The sequence below is a fragment of the Panulirus ornatus genome, chromosome 28, assembly GCF_036320965.1.
Source record: "Panulirus ornatus isolate Po-2019 chromosome 28, ASM3632096v1, whole genome shotgun sequence".
In the NCBI taxonomy this organism is placed as follows: domain Eukaryota; kingdom Metazoa; phylum Arthropoda; class Malacostraca; order Decapoda; family Palinuridae; genus Panulirus; species Panulirus ornatus.
This window is the reverse complement of record NC_092251.1, coordinates 2262339-2289169: the sequence shown is the minus strand read 5'-3', so window position 1 is coordinate 2289169 and position 26831 is coordinate 2262339. Positions and strand designations below refer to the sequence as shown.

The following is a 26831-nucleotide window of genomic DNA, read 5'->3' as shown; positions in this document are numbered from 1 at the left end:
CCGTGAAAAATTGACAGCGTCAGCGGAGCCGCTGCAGAGCTACGATAAATCATGGGGACTGCCACACCCCCATGCCAAGTGTATAAGTCATGGGGGCTACATCCACACATCCTATTGGGACTACCACACCCCAGCGAGGCTTCCATACCACTATGGAACTAATACCCGCTAAGGCAGCTGCTGTACCTCAACGAGGCTGCCATACCCAGAAGGCTACCATACCCCCATAGTAGCGTTCTCCTAACACTCGGGTACTCCTATAACCCAGTGGAGGCTGCCACAGACCCATGCCAACCATACAAATCCTCCAGCCCTTCCAAAGATAATGTAGTTTATCTACTGTACATTTCCCATACACTCTCCTCCTTCATACATTAATCATATTCTCCCCTTCTTCATAACACCTCACCTCACTTTATCAATTGTTGGCTCGTATACCTTGGAATATGAACATTGAAAATGAATACAATAATATTACCCTATGCATTCCCATCCCCATAGGGTGGGTGGTAAAAATACCTTTTTTTTCGTTTCCATTTTGTAACCAATGGTCAAGACTGATAATAGATATCTAGATGGTAGCCGCCAAGATAACGTGGAGATAAATGCTTGTTAAAACGGTTGTCCTGGGTGGAAAGATAAAATCAGGGAACATACGCGGGATATGTGTAAAGGGATTGCTTTGAGTAGTCATATACATAGGGATATCGAGGTCCTTTAAGATCAGTCGACTGTGACATCTGGCTGTGTGTCTCTACGAACCACTGGATACAAATAAGGGATGCAAGGAACAGAAGGCGATGGTATTGTAAAGATCAGTAATACCAAAGGAATCTTCATTTCATCGTCAACTTTAGAGATAACACAAAGATATGTTGAATATCACTCGCAACCAATATATTTCTTTAGACGAAATCTCCATACGACTATCAAATTCCACCAAGCCATAAAAAGATCAGTTATTCGTGCATCTGCTCAAACGACTCGTCCTCTACAATAACTTGTTTGTACGATAAATAACTGAACGGTGACGCCGCCTCGAAAATAAATGGCGACTAATGTGCATTATTCGCTCAATTTCAGACGATCGTAATGAAAAACTAATTCCACTGGATCGTGATGGAAAGCCAATCTGCACTTATATAGTTGCTACACTAAAGGTCTTGACATATCGACAGAAATTAAAACCTCGGTGATCAAAAAAAATAATCAGCTGCAAAATATTACTGGCTGATGCAAATAGCGTACTGCCATGTATATATGTTCACAACAAATCACGTTCTAGAGGTTAATAACAATCACTAACCTTCAGTTTTGAAATAACCCGGCACTTCAGACCCAGTCTAGATATACGACTGAAAATACTGTTGGATCGAACTCACGTGCATCAAGTTATGAATGAGGAATGAGAGATAATGTTACTTACCGATGAGATATAGGACACACCTGTGACAACAACACAGGCATTAAAATAATGAAATGTCATGGAGATGAATATCCTAAAGACAGGGAGATGAATATCCTGAAGACAGGGAGATGAATATCATGAAGACAGGAAGATATTGCTTGATGGTATTCATGAAGCCGTGTGCACCTTACCTCGTAGTCTACGACGGAGTCCTCCTGAGTGTAAGACTCGCGGCTCTTCTCCGAGATCGATGACAGAGTCTCGCCCACCACGGTGTCGTTGTACGAGGACGGGGCGTACATGGTGTTGGTGGTGCTCTTACTGCTGGCCTGGTCGCTGCCTTCTGTAATGGGAACAACAGAAAACGGGATGTCACCGACGTACCACAGAAAACGGAACGTTACTTCATGGGATCTCCGAAAATGGGAAATTGATAGTGAATCGGAAAATAAAGTTATTTGTAATAAGTGTAACAAAATTCAGTAAGGAGATATAGGTTACCTGAATATATTGCAAACAAACTTAATGAAAAATTGGAACAAAAATAGAATTGAGAGAAAAAAGATTGTCGAAAGAACAAAATACAGAGACAGAAACGATCTCATCTTATGACTTCAATGTCTTAATCACATTGATATGACTGGCATATTCTTTAAAGATTCTCCTATTTGGAAATATGCAGTTGCATGCATGCAAGCCGCATGGGATATTTCGACAGGATCTGTGTATCAATGGATAAGATGAGAGTCCATTGAAAATAATGTCAACCAAGAGAAAAGCAAAATGAAAAACGTAAAGGAAAGATCTGTCTCTAGGAAGGTGGTGCTTGATCGGCCGGAAACCATCATAAAACATCGGCGAGTCGCGATGGTGTGAAAAGGGGAGGTAGAGGGGAAAAGCGAGAGAGGAAATCGACATCGAGTTATGTGCTGGAGGAGAGGTGGGCGAGGCTGAAAACCATGAAGGGGGAAGCTTTGCGTTAGGAGGTCATATCTGTTAGAGGGAAGGAGTTATGGGTTGTCCTGTAGGGTGAAGCTGGGTAAATTTTTTTTTTTTTTTTTTTTTTTTTGGCCTAATGGAAAGTCTGAGTTTTCATAGCTGCTGAAAGGTAGAAGTTGGGTGTGTGTGTGCGCGCGCTCAAAGAGCAGTTCACAGACGTAGTATTGAAGGGTAGGAGTTGAAGAAGGTTATAGGTACAGAGAGGAGGAGCTCAATAAGGGGATAGTGACGTGTTGGAAGGAAGGGAGATGTAGAGAGATCGCTACCGTGCTCTCGAGTTGTCAGAGGGCACCAGGAGGTTTTGAAGGGGAGGAATTGGAAGAGTTTGTGTGTGTATCTTGAAGGGGATCCTACCATCTTCTCGTCTCTTGCCTCGCTTTCTGCGTATGAGACAGATCACGAGAGCAATGTTGAGGATGACAATCATCGTGCCAACGATGGCTACCACGATGATGATCAGCTTGGGCAGTTCACCACGCCCTCCCAGCACTTGGTTTAACAGCAGCTCTCGGTCACCTAGGAGAGGTTGATCTGGAAAAGAATCAAAGGAGACTGCTGTCCTCATAGTTGAAAATGGGAGATGAGATTTCGAGGAAATAAACTTACCCTGTGTGGGAGTGAGTGACATGGCCTTGGGCATGGCTGACGCCGATATGGAAGGAGGAGGCGTCTTCTTGGTGGGCGGGGAAGCCCTCTTGTTCCGGCGTCGTCTAACTATACAGACAATGGCAGAGACGTTGAGAGCAAGCAATGCAGTGGCAACGAGCACTATGATGACGACCCAAAGGCCAGGAAGCTTGGAGGCCTCCTTGCCCACATTGGAGGAGGGCACGGGTGTGGGAGGAGCCTCGCCTGGAGGGAGAGGGAGAGAAAGCCAGGGTCACACAGGGAGCATGCATAGACCTTGCACGTAGCTTTCGTTCCCCTTCCTGCGTGTGCGTCTGTCCTTGTAATTTATACCAACCCATAATCTCCCGCTTTTGTTTACTCGGAGTGTCTTCATGAATCCTACGTAGTCCTGACTGTACCTACGTATGTTTGCCACGAAAGCTGTCCTACCGTAGCTTGTGCAATGTAACTGTGTACAATCATTTTCATTTCATTTGGGTAATACTTTTCTTTCCCTACATTTATTCTAAATGTCTATGCCTTGAATATCAAGGTTGATATACTATAGAGTGCTTCTGATGTGGATCACATTTAGATATCTTTGGAAGGAAGGAATTTGAACGCACTTGGCATACAAATACATGAAAAGAAGGAATCGCATCCGATTTCGCCAAGATCATTATACGATTATCGACCGTCGTCACCACAGTACGAGTCACTTTCACTGGTTCCCCGATTTGCCGCCTGGCACACACGAACCACTCGTACGTAGCGGATGCAGTAGGAAAAATATAACTTTTCCTCAATATACCTTCAACTTGAACGCCTCCCGTGAACCACACCGAGGGACTTGCTTAGTTTCTATCTACGTCTGGCATCTCGTGTCTCGCAACCACTTTCTTTCGTGAGGAAAACTAACACTTATTTTCTCGCTCTTCGAAATCTAACTCGACTAAATTGCCGCTTGTTTGACATGTGAACTGACTAACGGTAGCGACGCATCGGTGGTGAAGTAAAATGTACGTTTAGTCATCCTGTCTAAAATGAAGGTGAACTGGACTGAAATGTGCGAGGTCACACGAGATCAGGAATCAGGGAGGTACAGAAAATAAAATCCTCTAAGGTCATATGAGGTCATACGAATTACACGATGTCGTAGGAAGGTAGTTTATACAGAGCCTGGTCACAGACCAACTCGACCGACGTGCCATCTAGTCGTGGGGGCCAAAATTAAATCGGCTTAGTAATACCCTTCCTCCTTAAGGACACCTGCAAGACCCACAAGACTTAGGATCCTCCAGGGACTTTTTTAGTCAGATGCTTAGGAGGTGTTTACGAGTTGTATCTCATGGGCTTATTGCTAGGGAAGTGAGTCGAGGCTTTTATCTTGTGGGTGTGTGTGTGTAAGTTTGGAACTGGGTCGAGGAAGGAGGAATTTGTTCCCTTGGTCTGGTGGGTTCGTTATATAAGTATCATTTATGACCTGTTTCAAGGCTGAGTAAATTTAGTATCTTGTTCCATGTTCTCTTACTGTATTTGTTGTCTGTTTGATTTCGTTAACATTCCTGTTTTAACGTTGTTTAGTGTAATTCAAAACTAAACGACCAGCATTGTAGAGATACAGAACCGACTGAAACGAAGCCAATTCAACCACATGTTTGTATTTAGTGACAAAGTGAACACAAGTTGAATTTTACTATATATGTCGCGTCTCCTCACATACGTTTCTTGTCATTTCGAACTCAAAGCTTTTTAGTAGAGTCTCTTGCGTCAAACCGTAATTTCTTGAACGATTCTAATGTTTCTGTCTGCTGGTCTAACTCGGTGAAATTGTACCTCATGAGCTTCCATTGGACTTTACTAAAGGATGTTCAACTTTTAACAGAACTTTCGATCTTTTGGAGACTCACAATTGGTCTGCGCCTAACGGAAGCAAACATACATCCTCACGCACAAAGAACTGTACACGATTATATTAATATTCTTCATACCTAAAATATCCATAAATTTTCCTTCACTCCTACCTCATCCTCACCTCACTGCATCATCCACCTCATTTTCACTTCCATCCGACTCTCACCTTTACGCGAGTCCTCATAACCAACTCACGCTTGCAAGACTCGACTCCACCTCACTACCTCCTAAAACCTCACCTTATCTCCAACTCATTTCTCTCTCTCTCTCTCTCTCTCTCTCTCTCTCTCTCTCTCTCTCTCTCTCTCTCTCTCTCTCTCTCTCTCTCCCACTCACCTCAACCCAACCATCTATATTCTCCGTTCTACCCCATTCTTAGCACCACATCACTCTTTGCTATCCTACTTTTTCATTTTTTTTTACAACTTACTCCTAAAATTCGCTCATTTTCATTTCCACCTTAAAGTCATCACTGCCTCGCTTGTACCACTAAGTCATTCCAACATCCTCATTCGTATCCGTAACTTATTACTTTTACTTTATTCTTACTTATAGCTAACAACACCTCTAACTTATGGTCACTCACACCTCACGAATATTAACATTTTGTTCTCACATCCATTTTATTTTCACTTGCAATATACTCTCACCTGCGTTATATACATACATCTTTTTGTCTTTAAATTACTAGTTCTGTTGGGTTCCACCTTACTCTCACCTCCACCTTACATCCATCTCCACAACGTTCTCAATTCCTGGTTCACTCACCACCCACCACTTCGCCCACACAGCTCACCACCCACCACCTCGCCCACACAGCTCTCACCGCCGGCTCTTGGGCTTCCCGTCCGTCACTTCGAGATATGCTAACCAAATACTGCAAAGAAAATGGCCGGGTATTTCTCCTGAAATAAGATTGTCGTTTGGAGTCTTCCTGCTCCTCTGGACGTGAGGTTGACGAAGCCCAGGAAAAAGTTCCAAGTGAGGAGGATTTCGCAAGTCCCTTGTCTTACGCTTGATATTTAGGACGTCGGAGGGTATAGGAAATAAAAGGAAATGAAGAAGGAAAACGATTCCATGACGAAATAACAGTACGTTTGATCATGCTGGTCCATAAGACTATCACATGATGCTTTTGCGTTTATTCCAGAAATTACAAGTCCAAGGCAGTCAGTAAATGCATTTATTTTGATCAGTCGACCCCTAACTAACATATCCAACCTAACAACTTCTAACCAACCTCGTATCCAAGATGACAACTAACCAATCTTAAGAATCCAACTTAACAACTCCTATCTAACCTTATATTCAACCTGACGACACTTAACCAAACTGACATCAAGGAAGACGAGGTATAATTAACGATGTCACCTTCAAGATCGTCACCAGCTTCTATGTGGCGCTCTAATGTGATCTGACAACCCACTAGCGCCATTAGACCTAGCGGTGATGATGTATACTACTGCTGGAGACCTGGGCCGCTGATGTAAACACTATCACCTCGTCGTGCACTTCACATTTATTGAAAGGGAAACAATGAAAATTCTGTTGAAGACAACAGCTCGATATTAATACATGACAAACAGTCTAGGAAAAAGGAAACTATTTCCTTCACGCTGAATATAAACAAAGGATCGTTGGAAAGCCCAGAAATATAAATTCACAAAGGAGGGCGAAATAGACCAGACAGACAATCTAAGTCGGACCATGTTAGGTCCCATACTGGTTGGAGGCGAGTAGACATTACAGTCAACTGTTGCTACGGTGAGAGTATGTCATGATACATAACACTTCGGTAGAACTGGGAGAGAAATAGCGTTCTTGTCGTCAATACAATACTTGAGCTAAAATTCAAAATCAAATTTCAACCACATCGATTTTTTTAGATTCAGAAAAGAGGAAAATAATCCTTATATTTACCCATCTACCATTTCACTCCTGATGCGTCGCAGAAGGCGGCAGAGTGGGAACGCGGGTTTGAAATCCTCTCCCTCTGTATTACTACTTTCTAAAAGTAAGACTAGATGAAGGACCCAGGTGAGGACATAGGCTCAGTCAGTGATACTATCTTGCCAAGACGGGAATGGCAAGTAGGTATATAAAAGTATATGTTTACATTCTACCTTCACCCGGGATTTCAATTAAAAAACGTTAAATGCAAACGAAAATCTACTTTTTTTAACACGTGGTGACCCGAGTAGAAACGATATGTTAAACTTCCGTCATGACATGGCGTATTTCACGATCAAGTATATCAAGGAGGTCCATATTAACACGGTTGGGAGGCAGGTAGTTCTTCCGGGAGAGAGGCAGGGCTCTGGGTAAAGCCAGCACCAGATGAGCAGGGTGTTGGCTGATGTAGTGTGCTCAGGCAGAGGTCTCAGGTGGGGAGGACCTCGCTGGGGGGTGGGGGTAGTTCTTTACCAGTTTACCCCCTTGATGTTGACTACCATCTATTGATAATATTTTCAACTAATTTTTTTTTGTTCACTGTAAATCATTACCAACTGATGACTCTGTCCCGTCTCGTCTTTAGCATGATTTTAAGCTTCAACCACTCCAGGGGTTCAGGAGCTCGTTCATCGAAATGACTTCGAGCAGGAAAGGATTTCTCTCAATATATTCCGGTACAGCTTCGAATTTATGACTTCCTGAGGCTGCAGTGTAGTCGAGATATATCCCGATAATTTCCCAAATAGCAAAGGCATTTCATGCGTAGATGAAGACGTAGGAGCTGCTTTCAATGTTGGATTTATGGCAACGTGATCGATTCCCAGGAGCTAGTGGGAGCGTAGCCTCTGTTCTCAACATGCATTACCCAGGGATGAGATGCTGGCTTTCTTGGTAGATGCTCGAGCCAACATCGATAATATTGTTACTTTATCTTCATAGTGATTAATCTCTAAGTTAACTTACTGTAATATCGTAATCAATGTTTTAAAGCAATGGATAAAGAAAAATCTTGAAGTCTAACTGATGCGATAAGGCCAAAGGTTCGAGACATTTTCCAGAGCGACGGTCGTCCGATAGTAATCATTGGTGTTTAGCTGCGTCGCTTTTATCTCGGGGACAGGAGGATGAGGGGGGAGGGAGAGGCGAGAATCAGCGAGAGGGAAAACAAGTAAGAGGAGGAAAGAAAAAGTATGAAAAGATAACTCAGAGGGAGGTACAGTTAACTAATAAATCAGAGAAACAATGACATACAGAAAAGTAATTGTCTACTGTTACTGTAGTGCGGTGCGATAAATGAAATGTTTCTGGAGTACATAACTGTACAAAAGTTATACAGATATCCCATTTGCAGGGGGAGGAGAAAGCTGTGGGATATGATTGGAGACACTAAATATATGTTGTACGGGACGCAAACTCGAACATACGATAAAAAACATGGCGGTTCTACTTTCATCAAGATACAATTACATATCTCCACAGATCACAGGGAGGCTGTCTCTATGTATGATCCAGCTCGTTGTGAGCGTGCAAGTATAATGAAGACATTTCAAAGGCATCAGGAATGTGGAGAGTCGATAAAAGCGAAAAACTTTTATCAAGATTCAATGACCTATGACTATCAAGCGAAGGTACCAAGGAGTTTAGGTTATTCTAACGAAACAAAAGGCAAAAAAAAGAAAAGTTTTGGGTTATCAATGTCTTTAAAACAATTCGATGATATACGATGTAGATCTGAAATACGGTAAAAGGGAATTGTTCATACGTTACAGCATACAGAGGCCACATATATATGTAATCAGGCATGTAATCGAAGTGGACGAAAATTTAAGATCGTAATTCTAAATCCTAATAAAACGATATATATATATATATATATATATATATATATATATATATATATATATATATATATATATATATATATTATCCCTGGGGATAGGGGAGAAAGAATACTTCCCACGTATTCCCTGCGTGTTGTAGAAGGCGACTAAAAGGGGAGGGAGCGGGTGGCTGGAAATCTTCCCCTCTCGTTTTTTTTTAATTTTCCAAAAGAAGGAACAGAGAAGGGGGTCAGGTGAAGATATTCCCTCTAAGGCCGAGTCCTCTGTTCTTAATGCTACCTCACTAACGCGGGAAATGGCGAATAGTATGAAAAAAAAAAAAAAAAAAAAAAAATATATATATATATATATATATATATATATATATATATATATATATATATATTATTCCAATGAACTCTGAGGTACATAAAACAAAAGTGAAAAAGGACACAAGAAACAGAGGAGGAGACCGAAAAAGGTCGTAAGAACAGAAGATAAACGAAGGACAAAAGGAAAAAAAATTACAAAAAAGGAGAAACGAAGGAGGAGGAAGAGAAGGAGGAGGGGAAGTGAAGGATACTGCGGTTGGCTCCAGTGGTCCATGAGGGAATCCCGGCGTCCATGGCAGGATCGAGGGGGATTTGTCGGAGCTCTGCGGAGCATCCATGAGAGGATCCGATGCTTTATGGAAGGATCTGGCGGTTCATAAGAGGATCCCAGTTGCCCAGCCATGAGTCTAGCAGGGAACTGTACCGGGATTTATATAATGGCATAGGTGGGGCATATAGTCACTACCGAGATCGCTCGGGTGGCTACTGGGGGACGATTTATATGATGGCCGGGGTAATGTATACAGCCAAGGGACAGATTGTTAATAAGGATACTGGCTGCCTGATTTATACGGTACTCGGTTAGATCCAAAATATATATATATATATATATATATATATATATATATATATATATATATATATATATATATATATATAATTAGTGAAGCAAATTACATCATAATTCACAACTTTAGAGAAATGATTATACGTGTAGAGAAGCAACTGCGTTCTACACCCAATGACAGTCTGTATATCTCCTGGATATACAACATGTGAGATGTAAACAGTTTACAACTCATGGGATCATTTATATCGCTACTTGTAAACCATATGTCCCTGCAGTGGCTTTCATGAAACCAAAACTAACGTACCTGCAACTCGTTTTCAGTTTACTTTTTTCTTCCTCAGGCGAACTAGCAAACCTCTATTGAAATCTGATCTCTTGTGTGAGCCGACCTCTCCTGTCGGCCGCCCACTCCTGTAACACGACCTCCACCTCCTTCCCCTTGCGAACTGACCTTTCCTCTGCGGTATGAACGACTGTGATAATTGGTAAATCCTCGATCGGTTCACTCACCGTCAATGGCGGTCTTTAATTGAGGTTCTGAGGACGAGGTCATGAGGGAGACATCGCCTTGGAGGGAGTCCTGTTCGTGGAAAGCCCTTTCTCCACTACATCACATTCGGCGTTCATTTTTTTGTCACTAATGACTTCAGAGTGTGGAGATGTCGCCTGGGAGAGTGCACACACACATTCATTGAGAACGCTTACGTATATTCACTCGAATAGCAAAAAGTGGTCACGGACAACGTACTGTTCTTAAGAGAAGTATTACATGGAACTACAACGACTACTTGAAAACAAGGAATCACCAACGTTGTATTCGCACAATCATATTATAATTGACCGATACGGTAAGGGTAAAGCACGCCCCATCCAGAACCATCTTGGCCGGTAAAAAATTATACGTTGGGATATATATATATATATATATATATATATATAACGGTCAGTCCTCGAGTGGCTGCTCTCCTCAAAAAAATCTGTGGGAAGCAGCAGCCAAACGTGTGTGTGAAGTCCAACCTTGGTGACAGAGACGTACACCCTCAGCTCACGAGAACTGTGATTGAATAATACCTGATAAACAGGGAGAGAGGGAGTACCACAGCGGCTTACAAAGAGATATGTTTGGAACGAGGTGACGCCTGGAAAATTGACGAGACGGAAGGTTTTCGATTCCATCCTCGTTAATAGAGAGGTGGATGACAAGCCACCCCAGCCAGGTATGTGAGCAGTACTTAATGCTATGGTGAGTCAAACTCCATGTAGATGGGAAATAGCTGCTCACAAAAATAAGGCACATCAAGCTTTAGCAGCGTAATTTGAGTAGGTCACCACTTCCCAAATGAGACTGGAACAATGTTCACAGTGAGAGAACCTTGCGTTGACATTTACGAAGAGCTGGAATGAGAACATTTATCGAATAATAAGGATAATTGCTGATGGCGAACTAGAACTGGATGTAGCAGAGATTTCCTCAGACTGAAGGGAATTCTCTTCTCCAACTGAGGTTGTGAGCTCCAATATATCAACATTATCTTAGACTCCTGTGTGATACAGTTTTGTGTCAATACATAGAAAAGGAAAATGCTTCCCCTGATTTTATGCCAACAGTACGTCTCTCTCTCTCTCTATACTTAGGGACCATAGACCAGTCACCACCATTAGCACCTCAAAAATCGTCTTAGAGTTACGCTCAAAATCCTCCTTCAACATAGGACTTCGAGCATTTCACAAATCGCTCTTAAAGGTCACATAAAGGACTCAAATCTTCTTCTAGCACTCCAGTGTAGTTTAAATCTCCATGTTAACTTCCTCAGTTTCATGTAGTTTCTTTGTCATCATTCTGATCCTTTCAAATGCTGGTGTTTTCTTATATCATATGGGTTTCTTTAACGGTTTTCAAAAGAATGATGTAGTTACAGTTTTTATCAGCACAGCGTGTCTATGTGTGTGTCTGACGAGGGGATTAATTAAGTATAATTTAAGACAGTATATATGATTCTATTCATGATGCAGCTGTGAGCATCTTTTTTTTTTTTCATATTCTCCTTTGTGTCATTTATTTCTAACAGTCCAAACGTGTGCTAGAATCTCTCATCTAAGTCTGCTAATCACAGTATTTCACTTGGCCTTAACTTACAACATTGTAAAATATATGTAAACTTAATTTATAACCTTATGATTAATACTCTCATATTACTCTGTTTCTGTATAGCTACTGCAACCTTGCCCTATTTACAGTGTTAAAAAGCGTCTCTTATAGTACGAGTTGTTAGAAGACTGAAGCGAGGTCAGGTTCCCGTAGCCCATTAGGGTCAAATTCGCTTGTGTTGGTCACACTCCGATTTATCAACTTTCGATCCCCAGTGCAAGGTCTAAAATCCCATAGTGTTAGTACTGTTAGATGTACTGTAAGAACTGCTGTAGATAAGAGCTTTTTAGTTTGTCTTTTTACTTCTGCTCTTGCCACCAAAGCGTCCTTCACCCTTTACCATGCAAAAAGAGTTATACATATAAATTATACTTTGTGTGCGTGTGTGTATGTATATATATATATATATATATATATATATATATATATATATATATATATATTATATATATATATATATGTACACACACACACAAGTTCACAGGTCATATGAAAAAGCTAATGCATATCCTCTAAGGTCCGCTGGTATAAAACCCGCCCATAAAGTCTCGAATGATTTGATTTCCAGTGAAAGGCCGTCAGAGTAAATTCATCTCTTTCAATGGACGGCGAGATGAATCGGAAATAACTTAAATTGACTGGATACTGGGACCTGAAGCAAAGCAGATATGCATGGAGCTTAGTCTTTCTTCATGTAGTGTATATATATATACATATATATATATATATATATATATATATATATATATATATATATATATATATATATATTAGTCCAATCACCAATAGAATTACTGTCTGGTTAGTGATACTATTTGTTACACTTAGTAGTTAGGAGGTCAAATTTCTAGTACATCTCTATCTTATGGAGACGATCCAAATTTTAATGACGACCACAGTCGTTGCTAAGGCTATATGGTGACGTCATACTTTACAAAGTCACTTTGCTATGGCACACACACACACACACACACACACACACACACACACCAGTGGCCTCATGCCTAACATACCCTGCTGCCTGGCTATTATAGTGTTCTGACTCACACCCTTCTGGCTACCAGTCACGTAACACACTCTATACTTAGTTCTTAGAGTAGTTTAACACACTCTTTGCTCTTTGTTGCCATAGGGATGTTACACACATTCTCCTCACTCATACATTCAGTGACTTTCGCAACACTCAGTTTACTGCATGATGAACTGCTATATTCTCCTTACAATGAATGACCTCATGACTTCCAATGACCATTACTACCCTCCATTAAATCTAACAGAAATTTGACCTCCAGTAAACTACTCCGCATCCCCCTACCTCAACATGCTCCTTCACCTTTCACATACCCTCTACTTAAACTCGGTGGATGACAGTACTATCCAGTAATCCGTCTCGTAAGGCGCTAGTACCCAGTGTGTGACGTATTAAGTGAACCAAATGTTGATGGTTGGATAAAACTGTCATCCTCCAAAGCCACCACCGTTAGATACTGTGAATTAGGCTTGTCAAGTGCTCTGAGGAGTACGAGAATATTGCTCATGCATACTTACTTGTCGCCAGGTCTGTTTATCTGTACATACACACATAAATCAATGGATATAAATATAATATACATAAGTACACACGCAAAGAAACGCACACACACACACACACACACACACACATATATATATATAAACACCTGCACCGGCGAGCCATTGTTATTGATCCACCAAATGATCCATCATAATCATATAATCCTGACACTTGTAAGTCTCGGTGGTGCAGGTGTTGTGATCATCCTGGGTCTACGCCTCACTAGTGAGCACACGAGACAATGTAAACATATGAAATCCTGAAAACGTCGGTCAGTCACTACGTGTTGAGATGGTAATGGAGATCCGATAAAGATTATCGTACTCGTAAGAGTAAAATGTCTTGCTCCTGTCAACTAATTGCAACGTAATCTTAACTCTCGTCTAAAAATTTGCTATATTACGGGTAATTATAGATATAATTACGGTCACGACAGTAATTACATTAACGAGGCAAAATATGTTATAGTGCAACACAAGTAAGAAATATACACTAAACTCACTAACTGGAGTATGATAGAAGAGAGGCTTCATCTTATGCGACTGATGCGAACAATGTAATGAAAAGCGACAGAGGAATTAGATTCCATTTAATAGGATCTGCAGCGCCTATAAATGGTTAATGTAACAGGGGATATAACCAAGGCTCACTGAATCAAAATATGTTGGAGGGAGCGCGCGGGTTGTGAGGTCGACGGTACGACGTACTCAGGAGTGACATCACCAGTGTGCAAACATCGTTTGTGTAACAAAACGGCATCTGTAGATTCAGAAATTTCCCCAGAAATACACAGTTGACGGCAGCTAGTCATTCGTCCATGGTAATCTGCGCAGTCATGAAATGGTACACGGAAATAACGAAGTGCGTTACTTACTGCGAGTTGTCGCCCTCACAAACTCTCCTCGATACTCGCTCTCGCCCACGTCGTTGTAGCTCATGATGGAGAAGTAGTACTCGGTGTCGAGACTCAGTCCTGTCACCGTGTAGGTGTACACTCCGAACTCGTAGACGTCCAAGTATTGGTAAGAACTGGAGGACTTGCTACGGTACCGGAGTCGGAAATACTGAGGCTTACCGCCGTCGAAGCCCGGGACCCAGGCCAAGGTGACAGAGTCGTGGGTTGTGTTGAGTACCTGAGGGAGACGCAGACGACGCCGATTTTATAACGCATTCCAGTAGCGGAGAGAGAGAGAGAGAGAGAGAGAGAGAGAGAGAGAGAGAGAGAGAGAGAGAGAGAGATTTAAAAAGAGGCATGAATCAATATATCTGATGGGAAAGTTCTTGCGAAAAACGCATCGGTTGGGGGACACACACACAAAAAAAAGGGATCGTAAGAATATGTTTATTCAAATCCTGAGTGATAGACACTACACCCCTGAGTACCAACAAAAGAAGGAAATATATTCAAAGTAGAGAGAGCGAGAGGAGAGGTGATACAGACTATTTGCAGACTTCCACATGAAAGCAAAGCGAGATAGGAGCAGTTGTGGTGCCCTTGGAGGGTCATTTGATGACTTGTTGATATAAGGAAGGGGTCGCATAGACGCCAAAAAGGTCTTTAATGGAAAGTCTTTCCCCTGTTTGAGGGAGATAGGTGTGGGTTTGGGACGGAGAGAGAGAGAGAGAGAGAGAGAGAGAGAGAGAGAGAGAGAGAGAGAGAGAGAGAGAGAGAGAGCTAATGGACTCTGTATTTACGGCGAACTCCTGAAGGGAGAGCTGGACGTTACAAGAGGGGGACTTAATTGGGGATATGTTGCGTGAGGGAAGGTATGTTGGGAAACAATATTGTGAAGAGGAAAAAGTTAAACAGAGTGCAGAGAACACTTGTGGATGTAGGACGAAGTGGACGGTAAGTATCTCCCTTCCTGGGCAGTTACATTGTGGAGGAAGACGAGAAGAAAGGAGTAATGAGGCAAGATTTTGTGATATAGGGAGAAATGAGTTATAATGATGACTCTGGAGTGTAAAAAAAAACAATGAAATGTGGGGTAGGGAAGTGGGAAAAAACATTTAACTGTAATTAGGACGGAAGTTGAAAACGGTGAAAGAAAAATGGAATGTAAAAAATGAGTATTACAATAATGAAAGATAAAAGAAATGAAAATGGAGAAAAAGAATAAACGAATGGGGTGGACAAGAAAATATGACGAGGGGAATAATCGCAAAAAATAAAGAATGAAAAAGAAAAAGACTGAAGAGGAGGACTAAGTACAATTAGAGCAAGTGAGATGAGATGAGATAAAGAATGAACCTTTTTGAATAACAGGGGAAGGATTCCTTTAATAAATGCATGGGGAATATTATATAGGCAGCTTCAGCTTCTAGTAATGTGACAAGAAAGAAGAAATTCACTATACTGAGAACTTGAGAATATCCCATAAGGTTTAACCTACCTTCGCTTGCTTGACTTGCCTTTCGACAACTACCAGTGACAAATATTGTATAGATTCAGTCAGACAATTAGAAGAGGGACGTTGGTTAACCCATCTTGAAAAGACTATATAAAGTTGCTGATAATACTAAATGAATATTGATTTCAGATGTACCTGTGGAGCAAGGGATATTCACAAGCTACTTACGCAGGATGTATACAATGTGTATATATATATATATACCTTGAGTGCTAGGGGTGGGTCTGGTCGCGTCGGACGAGTGAAGTGAACGCTGACTGTAGAGGCCCCGAGGTCGTTCTCAGCCACACACAAGTAGTAACCGTAGTCTGACTCGAGGACGTTCTTGATGGAGAAGGTGGAGGCCCAGGACACCAAGCCAGTCTGTCAGGGGGAGATTGAGGCAAAAGGTGAGGACAGAAGTAGTTCCTCTAAATAAAGCTACTTTAGATTACCTGTAGAGTTTAGCTCTGGGAAGAAGTTACTCTAAATTGGCTAGAGAATGGGGTTACCTATCTCGGATTTTGGGAAAGCGTACGCAAAATAGATTTAATATTTCATTTATAGAAACTTGTAAGATGAAGGTTCTAAGTCTGGATGGGGGGAAATATCCATTAACAGGAGGATTCAGTTGCTTTGTAGCAGTGATGAAAGCCTGCTTTCTACCGAGTACACAATGACGTACATAGGAGTGAAATAAACGAGTGTAAATCGTATGTGCAAGTACGCTGAGAATCTATCAACACCATAGAATTATTTGATAGTCATTAGAAGAATAGATATTAAGGGATTTGATTTCCCTGAAGTGGAAACGGCATGTTCGGTTTTAGAATCATCTATAGACTACAACATTCCTTTTCGACGTCGGGATATAATACAAGGAGGAATGATATCTTTAACAAATTAGGATTCTCTGTGAAAGTGGAGGAAGCAATTCTAAGGAAGACAACGGGGGAAAAACCCCTGAAGGATCTGATTTAACCTGTCATTATGAAAGGATTGTAATTTCAGAGTATTATTAATAACAGATGCAAGCAATTAATTTCTCTGATCAGATTTAAAATTCCATTTGGATAATTAATGAGAAGAGGTGAACACCAAACCTGAATTCCAAACAATTATTTGAAAGTGTTTGAATTAATTAATGAAGGACCGTGAATTAAGACCATCGGGTTTAGGGGGATTATGTCTTATCTCTATGCTTAAATTTTCTCCTTGAGCTTCTGAGTATCTTTCCTGACGATAAGTGTGTTTACTTAAATAACAAGTACGTATCTGGAGCTCAAGATGCATCAATAAGGCTAAGTGCATCCTAGTGAGTGCATTAACATCTAATGTGTACTGGTAAGGGGGAAAGCGTATGTGCAAGATGAGAGCTTATTCGTAAGTGCTTCTATAATGCCAGAGGCGAGAGGGCATTCGTTTGAAGGTGAGAACGTATCTGTGATGGTGGAATCAAATTCGTGAGGGCGAGAGCGCATTCGTGGTATTGAAAGTGTTTTCACGACGATTAAAAAGTATTAGATTGTGGCATGAGTGTAGTAACCATAGCTAATTCAGCGAGAGGTAAGTCCATATAATCACTGTGAATTGCTGATGATACGAGTATGTCCTAGAATTGTTCGTGGTAATGTGCGTGATAATAGCGTATTCGTGACGGTGAAGAGGTACATGTAAACGTGAGGAAATACTCCTGATGGTGAGGTTATTCTTGTGCGTTTGTGCATTAGTGAATGAGGTGTTTGTTCATATCAGAAAAAGTGTATTTGTAAAGACGAATAGTATAGGATTATTGTATTCGTGGTATATTACTGTATTCGTTCGGGTAAGACTGTATTTACGAGTACAAGATTGTGTTCGTTGGGGTAAGGGATTTGCAAAATATGAAACCTGTTTATGAAGGTGAATGTCGCCTATGTATGGCGAGGGATGGATGTGCGCTCATTTATATTTTTGAACGTAGTATTCATGATAGTGAAGCGAATATGTAAACAAGTCTTTGCTGTAAACAACGAGGATGTCACACGAAATATAAGTTCATGGACATCATGGCGTAACTAACAACTTTGATAATGACATGTTCTTACTCGTACAGTCACACTCTTAACGCACCTGAAACATTGAAAATGAAGAGCATGAAATAAGAGCGAAGATGAGTTTTTCTCAAGATATGAGAGGCAGCCAAGAATATGGGAAGTCTTCGTAAGAACGAACCATTTGTATACGGAATGAGCGGCATTTGCTATACCTTTACAGTTCATCGTGGCTGCTCTTTCCCTGAGAGAGAGAGAGAGAATGACTAGGCTTACCTTCAGAGTCTCGTTCTCGTACTTGTCAGGCCTGACGCCGTTGGAGAGGAGGACGCCGTCTCTCTTCCAGGAGAAGCTGACTTCGGGCGCGCCCTCCGCCAGGCATCGAAGGCGTCCCGTCCTCCCCACCTCCGCCGCCGCACGGTTGAGCAACTGCAAGTTAATGCAGGTGTTAGACAACACGCGATCAAACAGCTGTACTTACACCTGCAGACCATACGATCGTTTCGGAGGCACTGCTTAACAGTATGGTCTGGAACCTTACCTTACTTGATCATGGCTTCTTAGGTCGCCTGCCACCACAACTCGGTCTGGAACCTTACCTGCTTATCTCGTACCTCACGATGGTTTCGGTGGTGTTCTACTCCGTAAGCCCTGCCTAGGACCTTATCTTCCCTAACGTATTATACCTTACAATGGTCTCGGAGGTCTTTTACCCCCCACAACCTGGTGTGTGACCTTATTCTACCTCATGTATAATTTAAACCAATAAATTAACAGATTCATCAAACGCTGTACAGATGGGCAAAGAATACGCGGAAATGGCTTTGTGATGTTATTGTCCTAAGGGGAATAATCTTCAAAAATATTCCCCTATATCGCTCTCAATGATTACCATTATTCCAAAGTCCTCAGTTGACTGTAAAACTGTTTGTAGTCTTTTTTTTTTTTTTGCCAGAGCGATATGACAACCTGCACAAAGATTCGTTCATTCTGTTCATAACGACCGCAGAGTTCAATGCTCTTTCAGTCTAGATTCCGGGATGAGTTTAAAGCCATTACCTCTGTTGCAAGCTTCCATCAACAGTTTTATTATATATTCAAATCTCCTTTAACTAGCTTCCACCGACCTCACTTATTTTCCCTTCCATAAAGGGTTAAAGCCAGGCTTAATTTCTCTCCCTCTGCACAATGTATCCTTATGTAAACCCACTTGTTGCCCCGTAAAGTTTTAATCATGAATCTCAAGATTTTCTTTACTCCTATGAACCGGTGTGTGTGTGTGATCACTATTTGTAAGTTATAGGAAGAGTTTTAAACTCGTGGTGACCCGTCTCCTGACATTGTTTATACGTACCATGTGTTCACACAAACACACACACATACCAACACACAGACATACACACAAATACACTTAGCTTACGCCAGGCGCTCATTTATCGACCAGCAAGAAAAGAGTAGTGAACAGATGGGTTGGTTGTGAGCCAGCTTCCCTGTCCGAGATTCGAACCCGGTACCCGTTATATTGGTGGGTCTCGGTGCTAACAACTGAACTGTGAGAGTTTGTATTTTCTCTCCCATACCAGCTGGTTGCCTCCTGCCCACCCACCTGCGAGTGCTCCACCTGTGGTCTGGTCTTGACGACGAGGGTGACGTTGGTGGTTGCCACCTTTCCGATGCCGTTGTTGACCACGCAAGAGAACACGCCCGTGTCGTTCTTGTTGGATCGTAGCACCGTCAGTGAGGCCTTCTTCCCCCTGTAGGACGGGTCAAGGTAAGTCAGTATTCGTAGTTATCTAATAGGTGGCCAAGATGGTTTTAAACGTGGGGTAATGCGCTGGTTATAGAGATTGGCAAGTCGGGGCTCTGGAGGTGGTAAGGATTCAGAGAACTGATATTGTATGAAGAGGTTATTTGTTAGAGGTCAGTACGTGACAAAGCCAGAAAACAGAAGACCTGATGGTCTCTGATGAAATGTTATCTCTAGGAGGCCAGTACTATTATCGCAAGTTCCTGACTATATAGATATGTGGGGCTTGAAGGTTTAGGGATCATCAAGGTGTGTACCAATACCGTCCTAAGTGCAGTAGTGAGTGAGGAGTGGTATGTTCAGGAAGTCTGTACGAGAGGTCTGGGTTGGGTAGGAGCTTAGAAGGTGGGATTTCAAATGGATGAAAGGATTATACGTGCAACTTAGGGTGGCTGTGGGATTAGCTGGGTAAATGGGAGCCATAGAAAAATTGTTGCTTCTCTCGGCTTGAGTAGTGCTACTTGGAAATACTGTTTAGTTCATGTACAAATATAATTATCATTACTGTCAGAACTGGACTACGATTACTGCTTGTTTGCAAAAGTTTATCTTATACAACTACTACTCTACCACCATCACTACTAATACTATTACTCCTGCTGTTTCTACTAATGCTATTACTTCTACAATTACTACTAATACTACTACTACTAACAATAAAACACTTAGTATTACATAATCAGACCCACAATGAACAGTAACATTTTCCTAATCCAGTAATCGTAAAGATAGAAAGCTACCTAAAAATGCATTTTACAACTAACAAACAAGTTATGAGTAAGACATTAGTAACATGGAGTGGCTCATCAGTTTATCTTACGCCTCGGTAACAACGTTTCGTGATGGTTATGCAGGAAGAACCATAACTACTGATCAAAATTCTACGATCCTAAACGCCATTCATTCTATTGATAGATAATCCCGTCCCCAGAAATCGGTATGTTGTAGCTATTTACTGTTTGTGAGCATTTTTTTCAATAATTAGGTTTTGATCAGTATAATAAATTATATCAATAACACAATTTGTACAGAGTTAGTAAGGGAAGAATGATTTGGTATACGGTTTTCGCGCAATACTGTTACAGAAACGTCACCAGCTCAAACCGGGAAAGCATATACTGCAACGGAACGCCTGCCAGAGAACTATCATCCTCCTGGTCTCTAAATTATAATGCACTCCTTCTGGCCGCCTCCATCATTCCCCTTGCCTCAGCACTACACCATGGACCCCAGACATCCCTTCCAACAGCCTTTACTTTTTCTTGGTCCCTGTGCCTCATAGAGAGACCTCTAAGCATCCCTACCAGCCTCCTCTAGTCTTTTCCTACCCTCCACACCACAACAGGGACTTCCTGCACGCTTGTCAGCTACTCTTCTTAGATTCTGCACCATAGCATTTATCCCAAGAGTACCTTTGTTCCTCATCCTTTAACCTTTCCCTCTTCCTCTGCGCCACAGCACCAACCCCTAGCTGCATAAAGACACCCCTCTTACTCTCTCCCTTAGCCTCAGAAACACAGCAGTAAACCCAGAACAAACTTCATCGCAATTTACCCTCGTAGACTGCATACCGCAACAGGAACCCTTACACCCCCTTTCCCTTCTGCAATAGTGTGCCTTCCTTCCACAACAAAGCTATGACCTCCCAGGACCCTAATCTAACCCCTCTACCCTCCCTTCCAGCCTTCGTACCAGAGAAATGGACCCTGGGTCCCTTCCTTCACCACTTGCTCTGAAGCCACAACACATTCGGCCACAACGACCTTTATTCACCTACACATCCCCGTCTCTAACATCTCCCCTCTTTGACACTGTCCTCCTATTTTTCCTCAGCCTCATCTCTTGCTTCCCAAGTTCACCATCTTTATTTTATTACCTTTGCTTCATCTTCCCCCTCCTTCCCCATTATTCTTTACCTCCAAACAAATATTCCCCATACAGTTGTTTGTGCCACTTCTCCCTTCCTCTCTTTACCTCCAATTCTTTATCCTACCATCTTTCCAAATCCTTCTTACCCTTCCATACACACCATTCCCCACTCCCTCTCTTCCATCCCCAACTCTCTACCTTTCCCCTCCCTCTCCTCTGGTACTCACCCGAAGGTCTGTTCGGTACGTGTGAAGTCATAGTTCTCTCGGGTCCACCGCATCATTTCTTCGGTGAGCGGGTTCCCGTCGGCCGCACACTCCAGGCGGGCGTCCTGACCTTCAGCCACAGTCACCACCTCAGACGTGTACTTGATCGTAGGCGGGTCTGGCGGGTGGGAGTAAAGAGGCGGGAAGTCTTATTAATACGCTCAGTTATCACCGACAGTAAGAAAGATGTTTTTAGATATATGGGACGAGATTGACCTCGGGAGATGGAGATCGTTAGAAGTTTAAGGATACTGGCCAACAATATAACAATGCATGCAGTACACAACAGGCAATAATAAAATGAACAAGAGGACTACTTCGGAGGCCAAGAGACAGTCTCACAGAAGACAATAAAGCAGAGCAGGGTATGCTAGGGGACCTCAAGAGGCTAGAGCCTGTCTGAAAAGAGGATCAAGAGCCCACTGGGAGGAGACGAGTGGAGAAGACAGACGATGGGTCTCATAGGAAGACAGATGAAGGCCAAGTTATTGGCGACCACACTAAGTTCAGAGCAGGATCTTGATTTATACTATAATGGAAAAAGGGATGAATAAAACGAGGTCAAGCTAGTAAAGAGGCACATCTAGGGGGAGATCACATCGTCCCTGCTGCAGGGTGTGCAAAGTTTACGTTTACGCTTGATATCGTAAAGGAAATACCTCCGAACTTAACTCTTCCAAGTTTTTAAGAGGCTTAGGGATGAGGACACTATGATATCTTCAAAAACAGTGAATGGAGCAGTATCATATTGGAATCTTCTGTGATATCACGTACAAAGTACACCAACAATGTAAGAGTGACTGGATATTACTGAAAACTTTGGAAGGTCGAGAAAAATTTGAGAGGCAACTTACACTGCACGTTGAGGGAGACCTTAGCAACGGTGGCGCCCTCCTGGTTCGTGGCCTCGAGTTCGTAGACGCCGGCGTCGTCCACCTTCACGCTCCTGATGTACAGCAGAGGACCGTCGGCAGCCACTAAGGAAGGGCCCGCGCCCCCCGATATGTCCGGATCGTGGGCGTGCCTCCAGGAGTCGTCGATGACTGGGTCTGGAAGCGGAAGGCCGTGGCGGGTCCAGGTGTACAGGACAGGCCCAGGGTTGGCCCGAGCTGTCAGGTTCAGGACTTCAGACTCTCCCACCACCACGTCCACTACATCTGGCGGGTCCGTCAGGAAGGTCGGCGCGTCTGTCACAAATAGAATAAAGAAAAATTTCAAAATAAAAGACAAGATCGAGTCCCTATCATTGGCAACCAAATATGACATTGAAGTACTAAGAACATGATACGATTCAGTAACGTGCATTAATAACACTAACGACGCTATTATTATTCACATGCCACGCCATTCATGATGAGATCTTAAACATGATCTTTGGAATGAAATAACTTTTCACAATCCTATCTGCGTGTGAGGGAAGGAAGTGGAATACAGGGAAAACAACAAGCATCCACAGATTCGTAGAACATTTGTATCTCAAATTTACGTAAATCATGAGAATAGACTACTTAAAGTGTATAACGCATAAATGATAAGTATAAAAGTTTTTTGTTTTCCTCGTCAACACTCCCTCCACTATTACGTTAGCTGAATACACGATGTACCAGCCTCTGCTGACGTAATCTTTTATATGAGCATCTCTATCGTTCCTTTGGGTAGTTGCCAAATGTGACCGGAGCATCTGCTTAAGACAGTCCCTTGATAAAGTCACTTTTAGGATACCACAACACTTAAGACTCCCTCCTCTCTCTGGGCGTCTTCCCCTTAAATATCCCCCCATGCAAACCGACTTCCTCCTTCGAAGGATACTTTCATCCTTCACGAGTTTCTCCTATGAACCCATCCGGGTCTAAGAATACCTTTCCCTCCATCCCTTCTAAGTATTCCTCCTTGACTCGAGTCGCCGCGTTGACCTAGATAATTCCTTCCACATTAAAAATACCTCCCTGCAATTCCCCTATTAAATATTCATCAATGGATCTTATCCCCCCGAGGGTCAGAGGGAGAAAGTAGAAGATGGTGCCTCTGCTGAGGCCTGAGAGAGAGAGAGAGAGAGAGAGAGAGAGAGAGAGAGAGAGAGAGAGAGAGGAGAAACAAGTATTCTGGTTGAGAGTAAAGAAGACAGCATGAAAAAGGGGAAATCATGTGAAGGCCTGGTAGAAGAGGCTCAGCAAAGACTTCCAATTCAAGGCCTAAGACTTGATCAAGGCCTAAGACTTTGAGGAGGTCAAACATAGTCTAACATCCAAAAAATCTCGAGCCGTAAGTAAAGTTTGGGCCCGACAGGGAGGGGCTGAATGACAGTAACGCTAGAAGAGGAGGTTAGTAAAGTCTCACCCTTGGGCCTCGTACCCGGCAGCAGAAATTTAGCAAGAATATGTCTCTAGAGGTCGGGAGATTAGCAAGGGCCTGGCGCTACGGAGGCAGGAACTCTGTAAAGCCCTGACACTTGAAGTTTCTCGGAGGAGTGTTGATACCGGGAAGGAGCTTAAGGCATCTAATGAAGATCCCAACACTAGAATAGGAACTCACAGATCCGTCACTTACGAAGGAGATAACTGAAGGTCTGATACAAGAGGGAGGAACTTCGCAAAAGGCTGGCATTAGAGTGGAGTAGCTTAACCAGGACCTAATATTGGCGTGAGGAGCTTAGCAAAGACCTGTCGCAGATGATGTGCCGAGCGAAAGCTCAGAAGCTATAAGGATGGAACACACGGACGGCTCTGAGGGAAAGTGATGGTAAGTATCAAGAAGTTTGCGTCAATGAGATGAGAGTAAACGAACATCGAGTGTTTGTGCATCCTATTCAATAGCTTACATATTGTGTAAGTTATAATTCTCCTGTTAACTATTTAACTGTTTAAAAGTATTAGAATATGATCAAATTTATATAGTCAGAATGCTGTGTAGGCAACTTGGCATCATTAACACATTCAATAGTCTCAACAGCAGTAAATGATCAGGTCAAGTTACTGAAATTAGCTGATCACATGGATGGTATCTACTTGTATTTTTGCATGCATCTCCCCTCTGGGGATGGGAGAAAAAAAGGAAAGGGAATGAAAATGATACAGGAGTAGAAGATCCCCGTTCTCAAGACAGTACGAAGTCGCTGGTTGAGGGAGGCCACAAAAGGCACCCTTGATGAACCTCAGATTCTGTTTGTCCTAGACGCTCACTAACCACAGACTGGAATGGATTGGTGAGCCGAGCTGCGATGCACCACGAGATAGAGTTAACGACCTGTCTTGTTGATAAGGCGAAGCTCCCTCTCAGCTCCGAGCTCACGCTGGCTCTAGAAGGTCCAATGATATCCTATCCTTCCATCCTCCACCCACCAAATGCTACACCTGGCGATGGTACTGCCCTTTCTGCTACACCTGGTGATAGTGCTGCCCTTTCTGCTATTCCTGCAGATACTGTGAATTTCTGCTGTTGTTGTTGTTACCTTTTCTATTGCCTCTGTCAGTGTGCCGAACTTTTTCGATTAACCTACATACTACTGTATCCTTTCCATCTATTTCTGTTGCTGCTATTGTTCCTGTTGCTGGCATTATTGCTGTTATCCTCATCGGTATGCCTCTCGCTAGCTCTCCCGTTACTCATTTCTAATTTTTTCGTTATCGCTACCGATCTCTCTTCCACCACTGCTTCCGTTTTTGGCATCACCATTATTTCCGCTGTTGTCTCAGCCACTTACCCCTACCACTGTCCCTAATGATTTCCCTGCCACTATCTGTCACTCACCCTTACGCTACCCTAGCCACTATACTTGCCCCTACCCTCAGTGCTAACCCAGCCACTCTCCTTAATATTCCTCTAACCCTGTCTAAGCTCTGACTATCCCTCTTTCGCAGCAAAGTCTCCATTACCTGAACCCTGAGACCTCCCCTGACTCGTATTCCTCACCGCCTCCACCTTCTACCCGCCACATCCTATTTCCCCATTATCTGAGCTTTGAATCTAGAATTTCCCCCTCCTGAGATACCCATTTCCCCTTCTTTTTCATCTCTGAAGTCTCATCTTCCCCCTGATTGAGCATCTCTCTCCCACTCCTATTTCCCCCCTTTCTCAACTCCGTACTTCTCCTCCTTCCCTCTGTAGCAGGTTTGAGCGCCCTCTGTATTTCCTCCTCCCGTATGAGGCTCTCCGAGCCGTTTCTCATAGACAACGAGGCTCATAAATCAACCATAGCAAGAGGAAATCCCAAGTCATTCCATTCTGGCCACCATTTAGCCGCCGAGCTTAGCTGGGGTAAGCTGGGAGAGGAGGAGGCTTGGAGATATAGCTATTGTTGGTTATGAGGTAGACAGGGGAGCTTCAGCTGTGGTGAGGGAAAGGACACCCACAGCTGTGGTGAACGGAAATGGTCTCAAAGCTATTGCCGTGGCACGTAGATGGGGATTGTGGTACGTGGGTAGGATGGGAGCTGTAGTGCGTGGGTGGAAAGGGGCTGTGGTACGTTGGAGGAAGCTGAGGTACGTGGGAAGAGGCTGCAGTGTGTAGGAGGAGGCCGAGGTACGTAGGAGGAGGCAAGTTGAAGTAGGACAAAGATGGAGGAAGAAGACAGTAGACTGACCACGAGAGGGAAGATCAGATCAGGTTGGCGTGGGAGGAGAGGGAGACAGTGTGTGGGAGCAGAGGCGTGGTGGGGGCATCATTCTGCTCTCCCCTGATAACACATCTTAGCCTGGGTGGGAGAATTTGGGTATTCCGGCGAATGTGGTTCGCAACACAAGCGACATAACCTCCGCCATGGACGTCTCCTGAGGCAGTCGACAGAACCTCGACTTTAATAATAAAGTTGGAACCGATATCCCGCGGAAATTATATTGGATGCCGACGTAATTGTGACTTCTTTATCCCGGGACCTTAAGGTGTTAAATGGCTGTGGTAGTAATATAGGCTCTAGGATAAAGGGTTGTAAAGGCTGTTGCAAGAGTCTGTGCCCTTGGAAAAAACGGAGATCATATTCTCAAATAATATGTTAAGTTGAACAATGATAAATATTATATCAAAATGTATGAGATCAGGTCTCGAGTGACGTCTGAATTACACGGTTGGAGTGATGGATAATAGATGCTTATACTCGCATGCCACACAAACAACCATGTGCACACACTGTGCCACACACCCAC

General features: G+C 42.8%; 1 protein-coding gene across 5 annotated transcripts in view; it reads right to left on the bottom strand.

Moving 5' to 3' along the window:
• The window catches only part of LOC139757760 (nephrin-like), a 400579-nt gene that overhangs the window by 15615 nt on the left and 358133 nt on the right, over positions 1 to 26831 (bottom strand). For 4 of the 5 annotated variants that reach the window (XM_071678535.1, XM_071678538.1, XM_071678536.1 and 1 more), the window contains 8 exons: positions 22548 to 22880; positions 21655 to 21811; positions 19358 to 19505; positions 18028 to 18180; positions 15944 to 16102; positions 14203 to 14461; positions 3014 to 3259; positions 1600 to 1751 (listed from right to left, as the gene is read on the bottom strand). In XM_071678535.1, coding sequence (XP_071534636.1) covers positions 1600 to 1751; positions 3014 to 3259; positions 14203 to 14461; positions 15944 to 16102; positions 18028 to 18180; positions 19358 to 19505; positions 21655 to 21811; positions 22548 to 22880 — 1607 coding nt within the window. Of the gene's footprint in view, positions 1 to 1599; positions 1752 to 2761; positions 2939 to 3013; positions 3260 to 14202; positions 14462 to 15943; positions 16103 to 18027; positions 18181 to 19357; positions 19506 to 21654; positions 21812 to 22547; positions 22881 to 26831 lie in introns of all 5 variants that reach the window. The other variant, XM_071678537.1, reaches the window with a different exon arrangement.